Here is a 22,888-nt window from a genome sequence, read left to right on the forward strand (position 1 = left end):
GATTTAGATAAAACATCCAAACTCTTAGGCTGGGACTTCTGGACCCCTACTAGCAGACTCTGTAATGATTCAATAATATGTTTCATCAATTCTTGAAACTGCTTAGTCATCAGCAAGGGAAGATGGAGGCAGCATTATGACCTCATCTGGTGAGAACAACATACTAGTTTGTGATGTCACCTTACTGTCTGCACAATCTTCCTGGTCTTCCAAAGTCTCCTTCTGAGGCTATTGAGGAGGAAGTGATGAGATGGGGAGTGTCTCCCTCAATGATCGCCACAGGAGGAACTGGGAGGCTTTGAGAATGACTGGTGATAGGCAGCCTGAGAGTCCCAATATGGCCACTGAGGTGAACCATAAGGCAAAGGAGCGGGGCATCCAATGCTGGTCATGCCAGCATGAGACTGTCTTTTAAGTTTCCCTTTCAGGACAGAAAGATGGGAGAATGTCTCATGTAGCATTGTTAGGGGATCCACTGTACAAAGATCTGGGAGTTTGAGGACATCCTCAACATAGTCGAAAGATGGAGCAGTTACCCAAGACAAATGCAACTGCCTGTCCCGTGCAGTTGGTACTGGAAAGTTAGGAGGTACCAGAGAAAGATATGGTCTCGATGACCCAGTAGCCGTTGGTACTGACAATTGCTTGATGCCCATTAACAAGGGGGATTCCAGCTTATCTGACATGATCAAGTCTCTAGAACATCTAAATTCTTGCAGTAGGTGTAAATGAACCAAATGTGTCAATACCGAGGGAACAGTCTACTTTGGTGGTCCCATCTGGAAAATGGGGCAGTTCCAAAGGCACCGGTAGTTGAGACACAGGTCTGTAAGATGACTCCATTACTGAGGATGTGGACAGCCTCTGTGGTTGCAGATGTCTGGCTACTCACATACCAGCACCAAGGAGTCTGAAGATGACAAAGACTTCCATTAAATAATGTGTTTGGAGTCTCTGCTAAGTCTGTCATGCTTCAACAGTATTCGGGTTGGTTTCAGTACTGAGATATAAATGGTGCCCATGGTGGTTTTGAAGAACTTCAAAGAGCTCCTGGTACAGCAGCAGCTTGGAGCCTCCACAGAACTCCCTTTGGGACCTAAGGTCTCAGGACCACAGTGTTTCTGAGGTGACCAGGCTCTTTTTTTTTTTTTTTTTTTTTGACGAAGGCTCTCTACTACAACTAGAAGTTTTCTTAGGTGGCTTGCTGATACCTTCTATACTCTGATGAGGATCTCTAGAGACCAAGAAGCAGAGGTCAAACAGGAAACAAAGGGTGCTTGGAGACCGATGTCTGGTGGCGGGGGAAGGGCCTCAGCTGAGGTTGGTCACAGAGCCTGCTCCATCATCAGGAGCCTAAACTTAATTTCTCTGTTCTTTCTCGATATGGTTTTAAAAAAGAGGCACAGATCGTGAGGTTACACACCAGCTTGCTGGTTATTAACTGTTCATGTAGACAAGCTGGAGTATGTGTTAAAGAACATCTTAGCAGTCTAAAGTGTATGAATGGTTCAAAACACAAGGAAAGAGGAACTACATAGGTATATGATGAGGTATAAATATGAATAGGGAAAATTTATCCAGGGTGACTTGCTCAGGCAGAACCTTCCATTTGGGATTAAACATATAAACACCACTGGCAATATCCTAGCTCCAATGAAGTCAATGGAAAAAAAAAACACATTGATTTTAGGGGGGGGAGCAGGTTTTCATCCTATGAGTTCAGAGGCACCTGAAAAGCATGACTGCTTGTCTCTTACACATTCAAACAGTAGTGCTAAAGTATTAAGCATTAGCCTACCTACATTCTCTGTTCCTTTACTACGTCTAGAATAGTGAGGTCATTTGTCTCTCTTCTTCTCTGTATTTCACAGCTAGTTTGTTTTAGTAATAGTATTAGTAGATCTGCAAAAATGCATTGCTGATCTTCCTTTCACAGTGTTTCACTAAGGTAAGTGAATGGCTGCATCCACACCCTGGTCTCCACTCTGAAATAGAATTCAGGAATTCCCTTAAACATCTCATCCCCAAAATTCCATAATTTACAAGTGGAGGCCAAACTGCATTAGCTAGATTTTAAAAAGTAATGAGTTATCGCTTAGATAAAATGAAACCCCTTCAAAGGTTTCTAAGAATGTGACACTGAGGGAAAAATCCAAGGGATTAATTAGTTTACTCGCACTGTCAGAATAGATTACAATATTCACTCCTGGTAGGACCAAATGAGTACTCCAGTACCAGATCCCACCAGGCCACTTGTCTAGGGCTGAGGCATGCTTGAGTAACTTCTCCATCTCTGAAATATGTAGAGCTGCCACATAAACCTCTATTGAAACCTGTACTTACTTCTCACCTCTCTGTCAACACAACAGCCTAGTCAGATATTTGTTCTGAGAGTAGTTCTTTTAGTTTTAAAATATTCAACCCTCCACCAGAGAGCTGAGTCTCCCAAGAGTGAAATTCCACAAAAACAGTTCTCAGTCAAGAAAAGAATGTTACATTAATTCTGAAGGGATCCTTGCTTCTATAGGATCCACACATGGTATTTCAAATGGCAGAATTAAATCAAAATGTTTGGGGACACAACTTCTGATGTATGCTTGCACCAAACGTTCACTGCTTTCTAGGTAGTTTCAAGAGTTGCAGTGCCCAGGTGCAAATCTCAATTGTGAAACTAGAAAGCAGTATACTCAACACTCCACCAAAAGATTAATATCAAGAATATGTTGCAGCTGAATACCAGAGAAAACACAATATATGTGGAATAGTCTTCCCAGTGTTGTAGATAGGACTAAACACAAGAAAATTTAATGAACAATTCTGGACTTGTAATGGAAGGGATTAGATGACCTTTTTCATCTGTAATTTGTTATTCCATGTCATTTACTGAAGGTGAATACCTCCCTCCTCCCCTCCCACTCCAAAACTAAATCTGAAACTGAGAGAACATGCTAATATGTTCTATAATTCTATTAATATCTTTAGAAAAATGTTGTCAACCATTCCAGGCTTTCATATTGTGTTAGAGATTCACTACCTCATGGATACGTAGAAAGTTGAGTTCTGTAAAGCTCCTATACTAGAAATACCACAATTATGATCAGTATTCTTTTACTATGGTGAACTATTTCCTTCAAAATTCTAAAGAATAATGCCATTCACACCAATATACCTTCCCAGATCTTGTATTATGTTTCACTGTTAGCTACATGACCTCATTAGTCATTAATTTCCATTTTCATGACCTTCATGAATGAATCCAGGTGGGTAGTGGTCAATATAGGGATAGTAATTAATGGGAGGGCACAAGAATCCAGATACCTAATAACTGTAGTACCATTCTTATAGTGTATGCTAAAATGTGTAGACAGTAAATTTATCTGGTTAATTAGAAAAAGAATATAACTGAAATAAATAGTTGTTCTTGCACTTGTCATTGAGAAGCATTTTGCATTTATTTGGCACATATAACAGTAGTAGCAGCAGCAGCTTGCCCTTGGTGCTGATTTCTGACTACTCTAAAATGTCTCCTCTGAGCCAGAATACACTGGCTGTTGCTGATCATGCTGTGAGACACCTGCACTGGCTACTAGGCTTGTCATGATGCACAAAACCCTACCATCTTCAGCTTGACATTGTGCAAGTTATAATTATTCATCCAAATGAATATGTCAAAGCAGCAGCAGCAGACCTCTCATCAGAGAGAAAGAAAAATACATCAAAACATTATCAACCCAGCAGGAAGACAGGGACCATAAGGAAAATTACCCATTTTTAATATGGACGCCATAAAGTCATGTCTATGTTTATTCAAAAAAGGAAAATAAAGATCTTCCAAGTTTCATGTCCATAAGCACTAAAAAGAACTTTAAATAGGCAAAAGCAGACTGGAAAAAAAAAAGAACCCAAAAAAACAATTACCTGAAATCTATTTATATTCCCTTTAACAGGAGTTTGTATTTGTATTATAACAGTGACATTTCTACTGCTTCAGTTAAGGGTCTTGTCAGTGTTTCCATTAACGGTGACCTACACATGTTAAAATTAAAAACCTATCAGGATTAGAACTGTATGTTGAATACCCAAAATATCTAGAGCAGGGCAAGAGTCACACTCTGTATGTCTTCCTTTTTAGTCGTCTTAGGTACCAAAATATTCAACCATACCAGGAATTGCTGGATACTGCTCCAGGCAATATCCTAACAAGTCCTATGCTAAATCACCAACTTGCTGGAGCCTGAATTAGGCCTGCAAGTTTAATTCTATACATTCTGAAAAAATGTGTGATTTTCTGTTTTTCTAAGTGTTATAGCCTGCTTCCAACCCCCAAATACATTTTTGCAAAAAACTGCCACTCTGATAGATATAAGCAGACTCCATTCTCCGGCAAGACTCTACAATCGATGCGAATGTACCAGCATACTGCAGAGTACGTTGGGAGCTTCATTCAGAATTAGAGCAGACTATCTGCAGTTGGAATGAATTGTCACTTGTTGCAAAGACAGAAAAAGAATAAGTTTATAGATAATTACACTGTGAATAGTCTTATCCCAGTTGCTTGGAATATTCAGTACCTAATTCTAATCTCAATACATTTTTCCACTTTAAGGTAGTGTAGGTCACATTGACAATGCCAGACTTTCACCTGCTTGCAACATGAATGTAAACATTATCAATTTTAACTTGTCAAACAAGGTTGATTCTTGGGAGGTTTGTTTAAAACCACTTTTATTTTTTAAGTTACTCCAGGTGGTAGTTCTTAAGGTTATCAGCAGCAAACTATCAGAGCTGAAATTTATTGAGCATATTTGTGATGCTTTTAACTTAAGTCAGCTTATATTTTTCAGTCTATCAAAAAAAAATCAACTCAAATATTTTCAAAAGTTAAACAAACATGAATTTACACAGCCTATATGTGGCTTTAAAAAAAGGTTTTGAAAGTGATATATGCATACACAATATAAAAGTCAGTATTTACAACAAGAGCAACAAAGCCGCTACAATTTACAGACTACACAATATGCATGTAAGTTGTTCCAAAACACGTATGGAATCAACCAAAGCTCTGAAAGTGAAAACAAAACTGTGAAATGTCAAAATATATTTATTATTTCATATATATATATATATATATATATATATATATATATATATATATATATATATATTCTTGCCCAGATCTGCAGTTGTTCCTTCATCAAATTCCCAATGCAGTATGTATGTCATCCTGAAAGTGACAAGGCTCAGAGTTTTGCCACTCAGAAGTTATGCGACCATCCTAAACTCGTACTGATACAATCTTTATGCCACACCACAAGAAATTAATGTTTTACATACAGTTGCACACTTTTTATTAATAGGTGGAAACCGTAACTACTTGACACGGACAAGATTTGTTAAATATGTAATATTTACAAAAAACAATGTTTAATTTTATTTAATTTAGGAACAAACATCAAATATTTTCTATAGAGTGTTCCAGTTAATTGTCTGTAAATCCGTTACCAAGAACATGCACTGCTATTGAAGGGAGAGATGCAAGAAATAATGCATGAGAAACATCAGGCCTTCCACAAAAATGGAAAGTAATGGCATTTGGTTCTTAATTAGAACAAATCATTAAACTTATGATACCGTATAATACTCAACTGCTCTTATTAAGCTACATATATTATAAAGAATTTCTATTTGTTTTAGAAAATATTCATCAAGGTTTAGCGGGAGCTTTTCCCCCTGTTATAAGTAATTACTCTCTCATGCATATATTTCCCAGTATCATTCATAAATATTTGGAGTCTCAGCAGTCCAGTGTGTAAGAGATGGAGTGGGGACTTAGTGCTGACACAGAGTATGTCTACAAGGTTGAGGAAACATTTTAAAAATTGAAAAACCAATGAAAGCAAATTGATTTAAAACTGTGAACTTTGGGGAATTAAATATGAATGCACTAAATATAGCATTTTCCCAAGCATGTGTGAAGGAAAAAATACCAACAAATGGGAAGAGGGGTCAAAACAGTCAAACCTGTTTTTCTTTTTAAATACAACATTACCACAGACCTGTTGTATCAGAAACACAGTGTAAATATATCTTTAAGCTGGTAAGTAAATATAATCTTAGTTATTAGAAAAGGACACAGTATGGATTTTACCTGTGGAATCCAAGAGAGAGCAAATTCAACAGGGAAGTCTACAAAGCAATTTGGTGGTTCTGTAGGATACTGTGGAAAAAAAAAACACTAATTATTGTTGTGATTTGCCAGTGAAGCTGATGCATTGTTGGGGAAAACTTGATATCAGCTGAGAGAATTTGATAAGGACATTTGAGAGCCTCAAATACCTTGAATACCAATGAAAATATGTAAATTATTCCCCAGACAATAATAAAATGTTAGCAGTTACCATTTAAACAAGAAACTTTCATTTACAGAAAAATTTCAGTATAGCAGATTTCATTGAAGCCGGAGAGCTATCAGTTTGTAAAGTGTACAATGTTTTCAAACATACATATTTTTCTAAAAAAGACAAACGGGGAGAATTCAAGATGGAGGAAGAATGTTTCTTCCCATCTTTTCCTCATCCTGTTTAAAGAAAGGCTAATACTTTTCATATTAATATAGGACCAATGAATGGAAGAACCTGCATTTGCATTCCTAAGTTATTTTTCCAGGTTTAGAAATGTTTAACAACTCTTCCCAAGCCTAGGATTCAACTTCCAATTTGCTGTGATACTCACCAATATATGAAAAGCAGTATTACCACCTGTTCAAAACCTTCCGCTAGTGAAACTGAATTGCAACTGTGTACCACTTCTTCAAAAACTGATAAACTTGGGCGTGTGATTAACATATTCTCATTTTTTTAAAACAATCACATTAAAAGAAAGAATGCCAAGGGAAGAAAAAATAGCCAGAACAAAAATCAACAGGCTATATACAAATATGAAATCTGATTCAATTTCAAAAGTTTAATTCTTTACTTAATCATTCTTTACACCAACCCAATTTATTGCTTTTTGTAAGCATTACACTATGAAATCTGTGAAAGAGAAACTAGGCATCTCCATTTTCTACACAAATAAAAGGAAAAAAGGAATTAATCTCATAGGAATACACCCATTTCAAAGGCACCCACTATCAAAAACGTCATGACCTTATGACCTAAAAAGTTACATGGCTCAATCCAATACAACTTTTCCAGTTCCACCAACTGACCCTACCAATTCTTCAGAGAATATACAAGTATTACATATACAAAAAAAAAAATGTATCATGATAAGCAAGTGTGTAGTGGGGCTTTTTCTTGAGGGGACAATACCGTGGCCCCTACCAGAGCCCACATGAGAGATGTGATTGTTGGTCTGAACGCTTCTACCACCGCATCCAATACAGCAATGACCCCAATCAGCATGTTTCTCCTCCTTCACCTTACCCCTACCCAAGTCCCATTATATGCTACAGGAAGAACAGGCAGCATTGGAAACCACTAGAGAGGTATGAGGATAGCTCCTCAGCAGTTTAGGAGAAGGGACAATGATTAGTTGAGAAGCTATGAATGAGGGAGAAGTAGGGGCAGAGACCAAAAGAAGAGAAGGACAACTGTTTTCCTCATTAATGAAATGGTGTATTAATTTTATAAGACTTTTCTTTAAAAAGTGAGACCCTAATTAACTGGTTAAAAAGTGGTTCAACCTTATAAAGATGATATAAGTCTCCTCCCATCTTCCCCATAAATTTATCACTAGTCCTGGTGACTTACTGAAATTTTGAACATCAGGTTTTGAACATCTGACATGTGAGGTTTGACAGAAAACCTCATCTTTATTATCTGCAAATTTTAGATCTGCTCCAGGTAACTTCCCATTATCCCCTATGGTAAAGAATAATGTATCGAAATTTTGTTTCTCTGTAATATCCGTATCCTCTTTGATCATTCTCCTGACTCCCTTTTAGTCTATTGGACTACTGACTGATGCATGCTATGTTTATTTTTTTAATAAAAAATAAGTATATATCCATTTGCTGTTTAAATTTCCATTTAGCCCTTCTAACTGTTAAACTAAGTCAGATAAGGTAAGTTCCTTGCTGGATTTCCACTTTTTAAAGGAAACTTATAGCTTGAATAAGCTTTTGCCTTTTTCCATTTTAATCACACTGGTTTCAGTCACAGTCATGACTTGCAGACAAGTTAAAAAATGAACACCAGGAAAGGAAACTGAAACAACTGGGCAAGAAACATTTCCAGGGTTTTTTCACCTGCAGAAGCAATATATTTTGCCATTTATCCTAGCGATTTGCCATTATATTTTTCATTAAATATTTCATAGCTTGCATAAAAGTATACTTGCTGTCCTACAAGTGTAAGAAATTTGATCACAATGCCTGAAATTATGAACAAATTAAGCCAACACAAGTTTTCCATGCTAGGGACCAGCGTCAATCTTGGGACCACAAGTTAAAATCCCAGCAGTGTTAGTCAATGGATTCCTTTGTCTTTTATAGGTAGGTAAAATGAATTCTAAGCATTTTTGGGGGGTCTTTCAGATGTGATGGTGAAAACTGCGTTCCTACTTGCTTTATGTGAATTAAAAAAATTCCTATGGCATTTTTTGCCCTAAACGTCTTGGCCAAACTTTTCTCACCTCACAGTATCATGCTGTATTTTGTGCACCAGCTAATTACCAGCCTCTACCTTATACACTTCTACTAAACAGGACCATTGTTTCTACTGTACATCATTTAGGAAAGCATGTTGGTATCTTTCAGTATGAGGCTCTATATAAAATTAAATAAGGATCCAGAGGGCACAGACCTCATCAAAATGATAAAGAACACAAATTCAATCACACTTCATGTTAAAGTTAAATTTGTAAATAGTAAATACAAGTTAGAGATCACCACATTGTAGCGCTGTCAATCACAGTTAACTCAAGCGATTAACTCAAAACAAATTAACTGTGATTAATTGCAGTGTTAAACAATCATAGAATACCAATTTAAATTTATTATAAATATTTTTGGATGTTTTTCTACATTTTCAAATACATTGATTTCAATTACAACAGAATACAGTGTACAGTGCTCACTGTTATTTTTATTGCAAATATTTGCACTGTAATAAAGATAAATAGTATTTTTCAATTCACCTCATACAAGTACTATAGTGTAATCTCTATCATGAAAGTGCAACTTACAAATGTAGATTGGTTTTTGTTACATACCTGCACTCAAAAAAAAAAAAAAAAAGTAACACTTTAGAGCCTACAAGCCCACTCAGTCCTACTTCTTTTCAGCAAATTGCTAAGACAAACAAGTTTGTTTACAGGTATGGGGTCCTACCTGTAATTCCCTACCCTATAATGCACTTGCACAATAAAGAAATTGCACTACAATATTTGTATAAGGTGAATTGAAAAATATTATTTCTTTTGTTTATCTTTATTACAGTGCAAATATTTGTAATAAAATAATATAAAGTGTGCACTGTACACTTTGTATTCTGTGTACTAATTAAAATCAATAGATTTGAAAATGTAGAAAATATCCAAAAATATTTAGATAACTAGCATTCTATTATTGTTTAACAATGCAATTAAAACTGTGATTAATTGCAATTACTTTTTTAATCTCACGATTAATTTTTTTAATCGTTTGACAGCCCTATCACCTTGTATTACAAGTCAAATTAAATTACCAATTTAGAAAAACTTTAATTGAATATTTGAGTATTTGCCTAACAAATTATATATAAAAAATATATTTGGAGCCACAAACAACCTACCACACAAACTACTGCCGGAAGAATCTTCTTTTTTATCCTCACAAGTGCCTGCTGTAAGGATCGAATTTTTGCTGTATCACCTCAAAACTTCACAAGATGTGCAACTTCAAGTAGCTGATCTACTTCCTGTTATCCGGACGTCAGCCCATCACAGAATAGAAAATAAATACTGACAGAAATCAAACCAATTTTGTTAATGTTTTATCCATGACTAAGAGGTGTGTTTTGTACTCAGAAAAGCACCTTCTCCTCTGAAATACAAATTAAGTATGCAAATAAGTAACTTTTGAGTAAGATGAATTAAAGCAAGTATTTTCAAAAGAAAAAGATTAGTCTGATTACATTCAGTAGAATAGTTATCTAGAATCTCAAAAATGTACCCAACTGTCTAAAAGCTAAATGAGAGACAGAAGGCCTATCATTTCAACAGAACCAGATCAAGTTCCGTAACACAAGATTTAGCATCTAGCTCTGCATTACTGAATACTTCTAATTTTGCTTCAGTTTTCAGTGATCCTCAACATGTGCCAGGAATGTGCAACCTAAAAAAAGACAGAGATAAGGGGTGGGAAAAGGGATATAGTATACACCAGGGTTTGAGCAAATTACGGCCTGCCAGCTGTTTTAATCCGGCCCTTGAGCTCCTGCTGGGGAGTGGGGTCTGGGGCTTGCCCCCACTCCAGAGCTCCAGTTGGGGAGCAGGGTCAGGGGCCACTCCACATGACTCCCGGAAGCAGTAGCATGGCCCCCCTCCAGCTCCTAAGTGTAGGGGAAGCCAGGGAGCTCCGCTCTATATGCTGCCCCCACCCCTAGCACAGCCCCCACATCTCCCATTGGGCGGGAACCGCATGTCTCTGCGTAGGAGCCGGAGAATGGACATGCTGCTGCTTCCGGGACCCGCTTGAGGTAAGCACCACCTGGAGTCTGCACCCCTAAGCCTCCCCCTGCCCCAGCCCTGATCCCCTTCCCGCCCCCCAACCCCTCAATCCCAGCCCGGAGCACCCTCCTGCACCCCAAACCTCTCATCCCCAGCCTGAGCCCTCACCCCCCCATGCCCCAAACCCCTGGCTCAGCCCTGATTCCCCTTCTGCCCTCTGAACCCCTTGGTCCCAGCCCAGAGCACCCTTCTGCACCCCAAACCCCTCATCCCCAGCCCCACCCCAGAGCCCACAACCCCAGCCAGAGCCTGTATCCCTTCACACACCCCAACCCTCTGCCACAGCCCTGATCTCCCCCCCCACCCTCTGAACCCCTCAGTCCCAGCCCAGAGCACCCACCTACACCCCAAACTCTTCATCCCCAGCACCACCTCAGAGCCCACAACCCCCGCTGGAGCCCTCATTCCCCCCACCCCAGCCTGGAGCCCCCTTCCGCACCTTGAACTCCTCATTTCTGGCTCCCCCCCCGTATCCCGCACCCCCAACCAGAGCCCTCACTCCCTCCTACACCCCAGCCTGAATTTTGTGAATATTCATGGCCCGCCGTACAATTTCTATTCCCAGATGTGGCCCTCGGGCCAACAAGTTTGCCCACCCCGGCATACACCAAATATTTGTTACAAGTTCTTTATTTTTGACTGAACTACACTCCGTCTTCCAAATAGCAACCTCAGGTTTGATTCTAGTGTCTTTATATACTACCCTCACAACATTCCGCCTCTTTCAGACACATAAATGACTAGCTAGTTCATAGGATAAATACTTAAGTAAATATGACTTAATCAGCTAGTTTATTGTAGATGGTAACTAAAAAATTGCCTTGAGGAGAGGATATAATATTTTAGAAATCATAAGTTTATCTGATAATGAAATATGGATGCATTTTGAGGACCTTTCCAAGCTATAAAACAGATGGACAAGAAAATATTTAGGGATTTCTTCTAAAGCACTTGGTAACCTTATGAAAAAACATTTAACACGACACAGTACTTCAATCATCTACAATAGAACTTGTCCCCTGAAAATTTCACTCTTCTCATGTTAAAGTAAACATCTAATCCAAGAATACTAGACACAAAATTGTATAATTTCTAGTTGTCTTGAAGACTATTAAAAAAGCAATCCAACTCAGTCTTGTGTGACTTATATGCCAGTCAAAACAAAAAAAACACCCAAGTACTGAATATTAATGTAAGCATCTACTCCTGGTTTTCTGAAATTTCTTTTCTCCTGCTTATTTAAAATCTATTATTTAGATATCAATTTACAATTGATGAAGGAGAACAGTTCTCTAAATACCCTGGTCTGTATCTGTTACTGACCCTCCTGAGCCCAAACATCCCCACAAGAAACCAACACATACTGACAACTACTTTCAGCCTTTACAGCTAAATTAAACTGAGCCCTCCAACTCTTAATAAATCATTCTTCTTACCAGCAAAAGTCTGGTTTCATTTGCATTCTGCCTTTCTCCTTTTGCTCTACAGAAAGGAAAATAAATTGTTTCCTAATTTCCTTGCCTACCCCCCACCATCCCTCAAAACCAATTCTCTTTCTTTTGAGAACGTCAGCAGTACCTGAATCTGAAAAGTATAAAACCTGGACTAGAAAATTAGGTCAGTTTGACTAGGTCCATCAGGGGTGTGAAAAATCCACCTCACTGACTGGAGTAGTTAAGGAGACCTAAGTTTCCTTGCCCACAGCACTACATTGACAAAAGCATTTTTCCATCAACCTAGCTACCACCTCCTGGGGAGGTGAATTACCTACACTGACAGGAGAACCCCTCCCATCACCGTAGGTAGTTTCGTACACTGAAGTACCACAGCAGCTCAGCATTTTATGCGTAGACAAGCCCAAAGAATGTTGACAATGTGGTCAATGTTAGAACTTCATCATACTTACCAACATAAGCAGCAGAAGTAATCAGTAGCAGGGGAATGGAGTATAAAGAGAGTGACTGCTACTTCAATTAAAGTTTGTACAGATGAAACATATCATGTGGAACAAATAGCAGGGAATCCAAGAAAAAAAAGGCAATGACCAGACACAAGTGTTGGAGGATTTTCAACTTACACTTCATACAATTTCTTCTTCAACATGGCAAGTTAATTCAGCTATTTACATAACCAATATTTGATGGGGGTGGGCACAAAAAGAGTACACAAACCCATTTCTCTATATGGCCTCTGAAGAAGACAAGATTGGACAACTGAACACTTTGATGGATCATAGGAGAGAACGGACAGTATGTGCTCAGGAAATACAAAGGGAAATCCAAGTACTGGTGTTATCAATAGAAACACCATAGCAAAAATTAAGCAGAAGATATTTCCCAAAGAAGATGATATGAATGACTATCACAAAGCTTTCCTTAAAACTTAATGAGCATTCTTTTTCAATGTGTTTAATATGTGTACTAGTGAAAAATCTAAATTCCTATGTCACCAACCATGTTTTATTTATTTATTTTTTTTGCAGCAAGTTTAAATGTCAGACACATTTTTAAAAAGGACAAACACAATTGATCATATCACCACTATAATCTTCTGAAAAAAGAGTTGATTGATGACTATGAATTACAATCTGGTGTGATTGCACTATGTTCTCAGTTGTTAGCATATGAAACTATTGAAATACTAAAACTTACTTTTCCTACTAGAAGTCTCTGAGATTTTTAAACTACTGCACTAAAAAGAGTATATAAAAGTAATCAGATACTGAAGAGTAGTGCAATTAACATGATGGCCTTGATCCTCAAAGTAATCATACAGTACAGGGATAGGCTAAAATGTGGTCTTCATTAGATAATACCAAAGAAGGGAGGTATCTGCTCAACAGGAGCAACTTGGTAGATGCTTAGCTATGCTCATTAATGCAGGATTGGATTCCCATGCATCCTCCGTTCTGATCATCAGATCCTCACCCTTGCTCCAGCCCTTTTACACTAGATATAGGGACAGAGCAACATAAAAGCTCTAAAATCCACAGAATTCCCCCAGAGCTGGAACTGAGGAAGACAGCCACAGGCTGTTCTCTGAAGACCTCCTCAGAAACCTTGGTGTAGGGGGACATACCAGGGGCAGAAAGGTGCATGGGGGGGGCGAGATTCTGAGCAGCACTGCTGTTCAAAGGAAGCTGAGAAAAGACCGCTACAACTTAGATGGTCTCTTAGACAGCTGTAAAAGCAGAAAATTATTTTTAAAAGGGGATAATTGCTAGAAATTGACTTGTCAATCATAGAAATACTGTTTACAGTAGTGGTGGGCAAACTTTTTGGCCTGAGGACCACATCTAGGTATGGAAATTGTGTAGCGGGCCATGAAAGCTCATGAAATAGGGGGTTGAGGTGTGGGAGGGGGTGAGAGCTCTGGCTGGGGATGCGGGCTCTGGGGTGGGGCCAGAAATGAGGGGTTCAGGGTGCAGGAGGGGGCTCCAGGCTAGGGGTGGAGCAGAGGGGTTTGGAGTATGGGAGGGGGCTCCGGGCTGAGGCAGGGGGTTGGGGTATGGGAGGGGGTACGGGCTCTGGGCTGGGGGTGTGGGTTCCAGGGTGGGGCCAGAAACGAGGGGTTCAGGATATGGGAGGGGGCTGCGGCAGGAGGTTGGGGCACGGGAGATGGTCAGGGGTGAAGGCTCCAGGTGGCGCTTACCTCAAGCAGCTCCTGGAAGCAGTGGCTTGTCCCCCCTCCAGTTTCTATGCGGACGGGCTCTGCATGCTGCCACCGTCTGCAAGCACCGCCCCTGCAGCTCCCATTGGCTACGGTTCCCAGCCCATGGGAGCTGCAGAGATGGCGCTTGGGGAACTCTTTGGCTGCCCCTATGCGTAGGACCCGGAGGGGGGACATGCCGCTGCTTCCACGAGCCACGCGGAGTGGAGCAAGCTCTTGACCCCGCTGCCTGCTGGAGCTCAAGGGCCTGATTAAAATGTCTGACGGGCCGGATGTGGCACGCAGGCTGTAGTTTGCCCATCCCTGAGTTACAGGTATGAAAAGTTGTCTCTTATCCAAATGCAAAATCTCTGTCTCTAACTTGATGAGATTCATGTAGCAACCCCTCTATGAACATTAAGGCAGGATTACTTCACAAGCGCAGAAGATAGAACATTTGAGACAAGTTATGGTGACAAAAAGGTATCTGCCTAGAAAAGTAAGTGTGAAATATTGTTTATCATCAGCTTTAGAGAAGCACTGCTTCCTAGAAAGAAGGAGGCAACACTCTGGTGGAAAATGAGACGGGGTGAACCAGAGTACGATAGGAATTTGATCTACCTGGATAACTGAGTTTTCTACGTCTTGCATCTTCTTCTGGGTCTTTCAAATAAACATTTTTTGCACCAATTCAAAAATCTTATATGCTATTTATGTAGAATTTAACAGCTATTCTGCCATCTCAGATTTGAAATTCAAATCTTCAAAATTTTTGTTTTTAAACAGAAAGAAGGAACAGTCTTTTCCCCAACCTCCTTCTAAGAAATAGCTGCACTGTTCTGCAAAAATGTTCAAATAATGAAATTCAGTCAGAAATTTTCACCACTCAAGTACAAGATACAAGGATAAATTACTGAAGGTAAGAACATGTAGAAGGGAATGCTCTCAAAACAGGCCAATTATTTAGCCTAGAAACGCTGAATGTTTTCTTTTTACCCAAAGACCCCACTGCAGTCTCCCATACCTACTCTTCATCTCCACACATTACACAGTAAGTGGCTAAAGAAGCAACCTAACATTCTTTAACACCTGTTACAGGCTTAGTCTTCTGACTGAGTGATCATGAAAAATGGTTACTAACCGAAGCCTGCATCATCTCTGGCTTGTTGGGTGATGGCGTAGTGGGATGCAAACGTATGGACTGAGGACCAGGTCGCTGCTCTGCAGATATCCTTGATTGGAACCTGCACCACAAACGCCGCCCATGACACCTGCACTCTCAGAGTAAGCCTTCAAACAAGGAGCTGGGACTTTTGCCAGGTCATAACAAGTGAGGATACACAATGTGATACATGATGAGATTCCCTGGGTTGACACTGGACTGCTTTCATCCCATCCACAATGGCTATAAACAGTTTAGTGGTCTTTCTAAAGGGCTTGGTTCTCTCTATATAGAAAGCAAGTGTACATCTCACATCCAGCGAATGGAGCCTCTGTTCCTCCCTGCTTGCATGCGGCTTAAGATAGAAAACTGTGAAGAAGATGTCCTGATTACTATGAAATTGTGAGACCACTTTCGGAAGAAATGACAGGCGTGGCTGCAGCTGCAACTTGTCCTTGAAAAAGACTTTGTATGGTGACTCAGAGGTAAGGGTCTGGATCTCTGAAACCCATCTAGCCAAGGTGATGGCAATAAGGAAGGCCATCTTCCAGGACAGATTGGCAACATGCTCTTTGGTCTGTGGCTCAAACGGGGGCCTCCATCAACCTCGTCAGAACCAAGTTTAGATCCCAAGGAGGCGTGGTTGTCGTACTGCAAATAGAGTCATTCCAACCCCTTCAGAAAGCGGCCAGAGATTAAGTTTCAGAATACTGACCGGCCGCCCATCCAGGGGTGAAATGCAGAGATCGGAGCTAGATGGACTCTTATAGAAGACACAATTAGGTCTTCCTGCTCTAAATGAAGCAGTAATCCAAAATAAAGTTCAGTGAGGACTCAGTAGGTGAAACACCTTTACTCATCAACCAGATCGACAATCTCTTCCATTTTGCCAGGTAAGTGGCTCTAGTCAACAGTTTTCTGCCCCCCAATAGCACCTCACAAACCTATGCTGAACAGGACCGTTCTGCTGGGTTCAGCCATGGAGCTTCCATACCATCAGGTGAAGCAATGTGAGGTTCAGGTAGAACAGGTGACCAGGATCCCGAGAGATCAAGTCTTGGAACAGTGGCAGGCTGAATGGTGTGTTTACCGAGAGGTCCAGCAGAGTGGTGAACCAGTGCTGGCATGACTTTGAACAGGGCCCTGTGAATGACAGGAGTGGAAGGGAACGCATAGAAGAGCCATCCAATCCAGGGAAGGAGAAAAGAATCCGTGAGTGAATCTGAACTGTGTCCAAGGAAGGAGCAAAACTGAGGGCACTTTCTGTTGTGCCTTGTTGTGAATAGATCCAGCTGGGGAAATCCCCACTTCTGGAAAACAGTGTTCAAGATGTCTGGGCGAATGGACCACTTGTGATGGATGGAAAAGAATCTGCTGAGATAGTCCACTAACTCATTCTGAGACCTCAGTAGGTATGAGGCTTCAAGGTGAATGGAATGGATCATACAAAAGTCCCATAAGCTCAGAGCCTCCTAACATAATGGAGAGAAGCAAGCTCCCTTTTGCTTGTTTATGTAAAACCTTACTGTTGTGTTGTCTGTGAGGACCACTACACAGTTGCCCTCCAGGTTGGGTCAGAACGCTTGGGAGGCTACACACACTGCCCTTAACTCTCTCACATTGATGTGTAACTCTAGCTCCTCCGATGACCAGAGACACTGGGTCTTGAGGGTCCCCAAGTGGGCTCCCCCATCTCATCTTCAAAGTGTCCGTGACTAGAGACTTTGCAGATTCAGGTCTTGAGAAAGGAATGCCTGCACACAGCATCTTCAGATCCAGCCACCACCAAACGAGGGTGGAAATCACCGATGGTGGAAGACAGACCACCTTGTCCAGATGGTGTTGGTCTAGTATGTATATATCAACACCAGCCAAGACTGAAGGGGATTTAAACGTGCATGTTGCACCACATAGGTACAGGATGCCATGTGTCCCAGAAGCTTCAAGCAGTTCCTCGCTGTTGTGATGAGGTGACTCCATAGACTTCGTACGAGTGCCTCTACAGCTATAAATCGGCTCTCTAGGAGAAACACTCTGGCCCACTTCAAGTCAAGGATTGCCCCTATGAATTCTATTCTCTGAACTGGAGAAAGTGTTGATTTTTGCATGTTTATCAATAGTCCCAGATCCTGGAAAGTTGACTGTATCAATCTGACGTGTGCCTCCACCTGGTCTCTGGATCGACCTTTGATCAGCCAGTTGTCCAGGCAGAGGTATACTTGCACCCCTCTCCTCCTCAGGAAGGCTGCCATGCACTTCATGAACACCCAAGAAGCTGCCAACAGACCAAAGGGTAGCACTATGAACTGATAATGCTTGTGGTCTACCATAAAGCTTATGTATCTTCTGAGACCTTGAGAGATAGCAATGTGCAAATACGCATCCTTTAAGTCAAGCATGGCATACCAGTCCCCTGGATCCAGAGTGGGGATAATCAAAGCCAGAGAGATTATGCGGAACTTCAGCTTCTTCATGAATCTGTTGAAGTTTCGCAGATCCAAGATCAGTCTGAGGTCACCGTTGGCTTTTAGGATCCTAAAGTAACAGGAGTAGAACCACCGTCCCCTTAGCTCCGTTGGAACCTCTTTCACTGCTCCCACCCTTAGAAGCAACTGCACCTTCTAGGCTAAAAGTTTCATGAGAAGGGTCCCTGAAAAGGGATAGGAAGGGAGGGTGGGAAGGAGGGGAACAACTGAATTGCAGGATATATTCCACTTCCACCATGCGCAATACCCAACAGCCCATGGCAATGCGGGTCCATGTCCAGTAGAAGTGGGACAACCAGTCCACAACCATAGGGGAAATAGGATCCAGAGGCTGTCCTGGTACACCATCCTCATGTGTACCTTCAAAAGGTCTGTTTGGACCCTGCCAAGTGTCTCGAGGGGGCAGATATCTGGGCAAGTGAGGGTTGAGATGGAGGCCCTCTCTTGTAGCCCCTGTTCCTCCTCTGGCTATACCCTGTCTCATGTCCGGCGCTAGGTGTCTCTGGTCAGAGCAATGTCTGCTCCTGGGCAAGGCATAGGATTCTGCCTCCGAAACCAAGCCGGAGGACTCACTCCTGGGCAATCATGGTGGTGCAGTGCTGACCAGCACAGGAGAGCAGTGCCACGAAGGAGAGCAGTGATGTGCCATCATTGCAGGCTTGCATTCAAAGGCACCTGCCTTGGTGCCCTGGCGTCCCATGGTGCCGGACCTGCAACAGACAGTTCACGACCAGCCAGGGATGGTGGCATCGTGAATGAAAGAAGGTTCCTCCCAGCCTCAAAGGTCTCTGGCATTGATGGAAAAGATAGGGACAACATGCCACAGTGGCCATCCCTAGGTGGGGAATCCATTGGCACTGGATTCAATAGCACTCTTCCCAGGGCCAAAAGTCGATGGAGCCACACACCCTGCCAGAGCCTCAGAGCGGCCCAGCATGGGTCGCACACTTTCTGAGTCCCTATTGATCACAGGTCTCAGGGTCAGGGAGCGCCCCCAGTCTATCTTCCTGTGCTTTTTCTTTGGCACCGGTGATGACAAGTAGTGCCAAGAGGCTGGTGCCAGTTTCCTGTGCACCTAGGGATGAATGATGGTGCCAGGAATCCCAGGCCGCTCAATCCTTCCACGGTGCCAGTGAGGAGGAATGGCACTATACCTCTTTTCAAGGACGCTGGGGCACTTCTGACCAACATCGAAGTGCTCGGTGCCAATTCCGCCTGAGGCTCCAAGGTGGGACAAAGAGCCGCCTCCATCAGGAGGAACTTAAGTCTGTTGTCCCTGTCCTTTTTAGTCCTGAGTTTGAAACCCCTACAGATCTTGCACCATTCTTGAACGTGGGCCTCTCCCAGGAACTTAAGACAGTTATCATGCAGGTCATTCACTGGCATCAGTTTGTGGCACACCACACACTGTTTGAAACCCTGGGACTGAAGCATATCCTGGTGCCCAATGCAGGCTACCCCACAAAGTGAGGAACACTGCTAACTATATTATACTTACTTAACTACACTAATGTAATTGAATGATAACTATTTACAATTTATTTACAGATAAAGTCCACTGAGAGCAACACTTGCGAGACGCAAGAGATGAGTATGTTCCAGCAACTGTCACGGGTGGTAAAAAGGAACTGAGGGAGCAGCGGGGCAGCTGGCCCCTATATACCACACCATGAGGGCATGACTCCAGGGGGCACCAGAGCCGACTCGACAGATACCACTGAGGGACAAACTTTCCAGCAACAGTGCATCTGGCACATGCACACCTACATTGGAATGAACATGAGCAAGCACTCAAAGAATGAAGGTTTCCGAAATGGCACTGGATGCTAACCTGTAACAGAAGGTTTTTGCAAATGGAGTACAACTTTATATCAAAAGATACTTTTAGATTACTATTATACAGTGTGAGTTTTAAACTGGTCTTAAAAAAAAGTCTTCAGAACAACATTCACTGATTTAATCATTGTTCAAACCACCTGAAGATAAAGGACAAGCACGCAAGAGGTTTGGAAAGAAACCAGTTCACTAACTTCATTATAAAAGACAAAAAAAAGAGGAATCCATCCTTTCTGGTCATATTTTCTTAAAGTATTTTCCCACAAATAAATTCACCTTTGCATTTAACTTCAGCGTGATTAGATGCTGTCGACCACAAGAGTCTTCTCCTTTTAGCTTGATGGTATTAAGGCCAGTATCTACATATACGACTCTGAAAGGAAAAGAAAACTCTGGTAGTATAAGAGGGAATTATAACTCGTAATCTTTGCTATATTCCTAATTAGTCTGTTACAAATATTAATCAGTGGAAGTCCTGCATGCCAGCCAATTGTAGATTTACTGCTGTTAATACATCAGTCTACTACTTAATGCAGTCATATATCTCTGGGTTATTTACAATGCGTGTCAAGGCTCATGCTGTGGTCAGTGAACACTATGTTTCAGTTTTCCATCACTGGAACCTTTGACACACACAGCATGTTCCTGTCAGCCTCTACTTATGTACACATTAAACTTTCTGTCAAATTCCTTACTCCATTTCTGCAGTTTCTTACATTACAAGACTTTTATGTTCTCTATTTGCTTTTCTCCTCAATGAACTTCTTTTATGATCAATACTGTTATTTTAGAAAATTCAGTTGGTATTGGTTTATATACACAAATCAATTTTCTGAAGAAAATACAGTATTAGAACAGGTATAAAGTAATTTACAATAATTTTCTTTCATGTTATGACAGTTTTATACAGTATACATGTACCCAAACAAGTGTTAAGTGCATACTGAAGGTTGCTAAGTTTTTAAACGTATAACCAATACAGGAATTTTGTTTAAGATGCCACAGATTTAAGTTTCCTACTACAATGGAGACCAATACATTTTAAAATATACCATTCTTTGGAAATAAGGTCCCTTGAGTAGTTTAAACTATTGCCAAAGATGTTCTAACTTAGCTGAATATTTACCAGTGAACTGGGCATGTGGATATTTTGACACTTTTACAATACCATTCTCTTGTAAAGATAAAAAGCAGTCTAAGCATATTGCAGAACTTATCACCTATACTGATGACAAGGCCCATTCGAGTTCAAAACTAGCTTCTGCCTGCTGACCTGCCTAACAGGTTTTTTAAATAAAAACCATTACATGCTAGTCCAGTCACTGGAGTCAGCACACTGGGCAAATGGCTCTCTTTCAAGAGAAGCTGGGCAGAGGAATTCTTATTAAAGCAGAAAAAAATAGGTCTGAACTGAAGGATATGCATGCTCTTGGATTAGAAGCAGAAGAAAATAGTGAAAAGAAGAAAATAAGGAAAACATTTGTACTCCACCGCACACAGCATCAAATATGCAGGCATTGGAAAAAAATTAATAGAAAAGTGGTAGAGTTGGGGATATGAAAAAGGATGCATTAATCATGAAATAATGTCATCTAATTTTCATGTACGATATCAAATGATTCAAAGTTCTTTTGGGTAATTTGACACTAATATCATTTTCCATAGAAAATTTAAGAGTTGAATTCAGGACTTACATGACAAGGTGTAATTAAGCTTAAATCAATTGATCTGCATTCATTTAAACCCAGTATAAATTTGGCTCTAGTCTACATCTCCATTTTCAATCAGAAAATCATTAATCCCATCTTTTTCAAAAACCTTGCACCAGATCCCCATAGCAAGTTTTTATAAAGTGAGGATTAAGAGATTCTAAATCCATCCTTCACTTATAGTTGCTGAGAAAAACAAAACATGATTTCATATAGTTAAACAAGGAAATGGATAGTAGAGAAAAATGTAGTGTCATGCCCAATATGTAGTGTAACTGGTGCCTGCCACAAAGCATCACCAGATCAGATAGCAAAAAAAATAGAGAAAAAAAATTAAAGAGACGCTGTCAAGATTGTTAGGATTTAAGATTAACCTACCTTGACAGTTGCCCTGTATATTTCAGAACAAGATCCAAAATTGGTTTACTGTTCATTGGAAACTGATGGACATATTCTATCTCAAACACACTTGTTACAAAGGAAACAAGTCTTTAGTTCTGTGAAAAAGTTTTATTTAAAAATACTGGAATCCTTATGGTAAGTCCAAAAAATGGTTAATATCAAATTAGGGCAATTGTAAAGACCTAACAACCCTTAGTGTGCCTTTAAAAATAAAAAAAAATACATATACAACTGTTATAAATAAATAGTATCATGCCAGCAGCATGATCACATTCAAGACCTTAGCTTGGAAAGACCCTCCAGTCAATTTCATGGATGCTGGAAACTAGGCACACTGCAAAAACTACCAAGTTTTGAAATGTCTTCAGAAAGGGTGCTATGATAGAGAAACCATGTGTATTTGTGCAATAATATACCTATATACACCTACCATATAAAAAAATCCAAGCGAAAGTAACACCTATCTCCCACTTTTCCACACATACTTTTTTGTTTTAGAATTTATTGACAATATATCTTTGCAAAAAGTTGTTTTTAAAAAAATTTCAATTGCCATCTTAACAGTTTGAAATGTTGGAAAAGATCCTCAGGAAAATACACACGCGAATCCTCTATGATGTACTAGTGAATTTAAAATCAATCTGAAAATCCTTACCCCTTAGAGCGTGGGATGGGGGAAATAATAAACTTTGACCTCTAGAACTCTCCACTGGTGGATGACAGACTGAAAGAGTACACAGATAGCCTCTCTTTATCTCTAATCAAGGTGTAAGACTTTAATATTAAATAATCCATAACAGAGATGCAGAGCTTGGAGGCAAGCTGTTATACATTACCTAGTGAAAACTAGGGCTAGCAAGCAATTAAAAAAAATGAATCGCGATTAATTGCATTGTTAAATAATACAAGAATATCATTTATTTAAATATTTT

At 40.4% G+C, this 22,888-nt stretch overlaps 1 protein-coding gene across 1 annotated transcript in view; it reads right to left on the bottom strand.

Annotated features, from left to right (window-relative positions):
- The window catches only part of FANCL (FA complementation group L), an 85,789-nt gene that overhangs the window by 41,111 nt on the left and 21,790 nt on the right, over positions 1-22,888 (bottom strand). Inside the window, exons 6-7 of the mRNA XM_077813967.1 lie at positions 20,122-20,218; positions 6,149-6,217 (exon numbers count right to left, since the gene is read on the bottom strand). Coding sequence (XP_077670093.1) covers positions 6,149-6,217; positions 20,122-20,218 — 166 coding nt within the window. The remainder of the gene's footprint in view (positions 1-6,148; positions 6,218-20,121; positions 20,219-22,888) is intronic.

Source organism: Eretmochelys imbricata, chromosome 3 (genome assembly GCF_965152235.1).
Source record: "Eretmochelys imbricata isolate rEreImb1 chromosome 3, rEreImb1.hap1, whole genome shotgun sequence".
Taxonomy (NCBI): domain Eukaryota; kingdom Metazoa; phylum Chordata; order Testudines; family Cheloniidae; genus Eretmochelys; species Eretmochelys imbricata.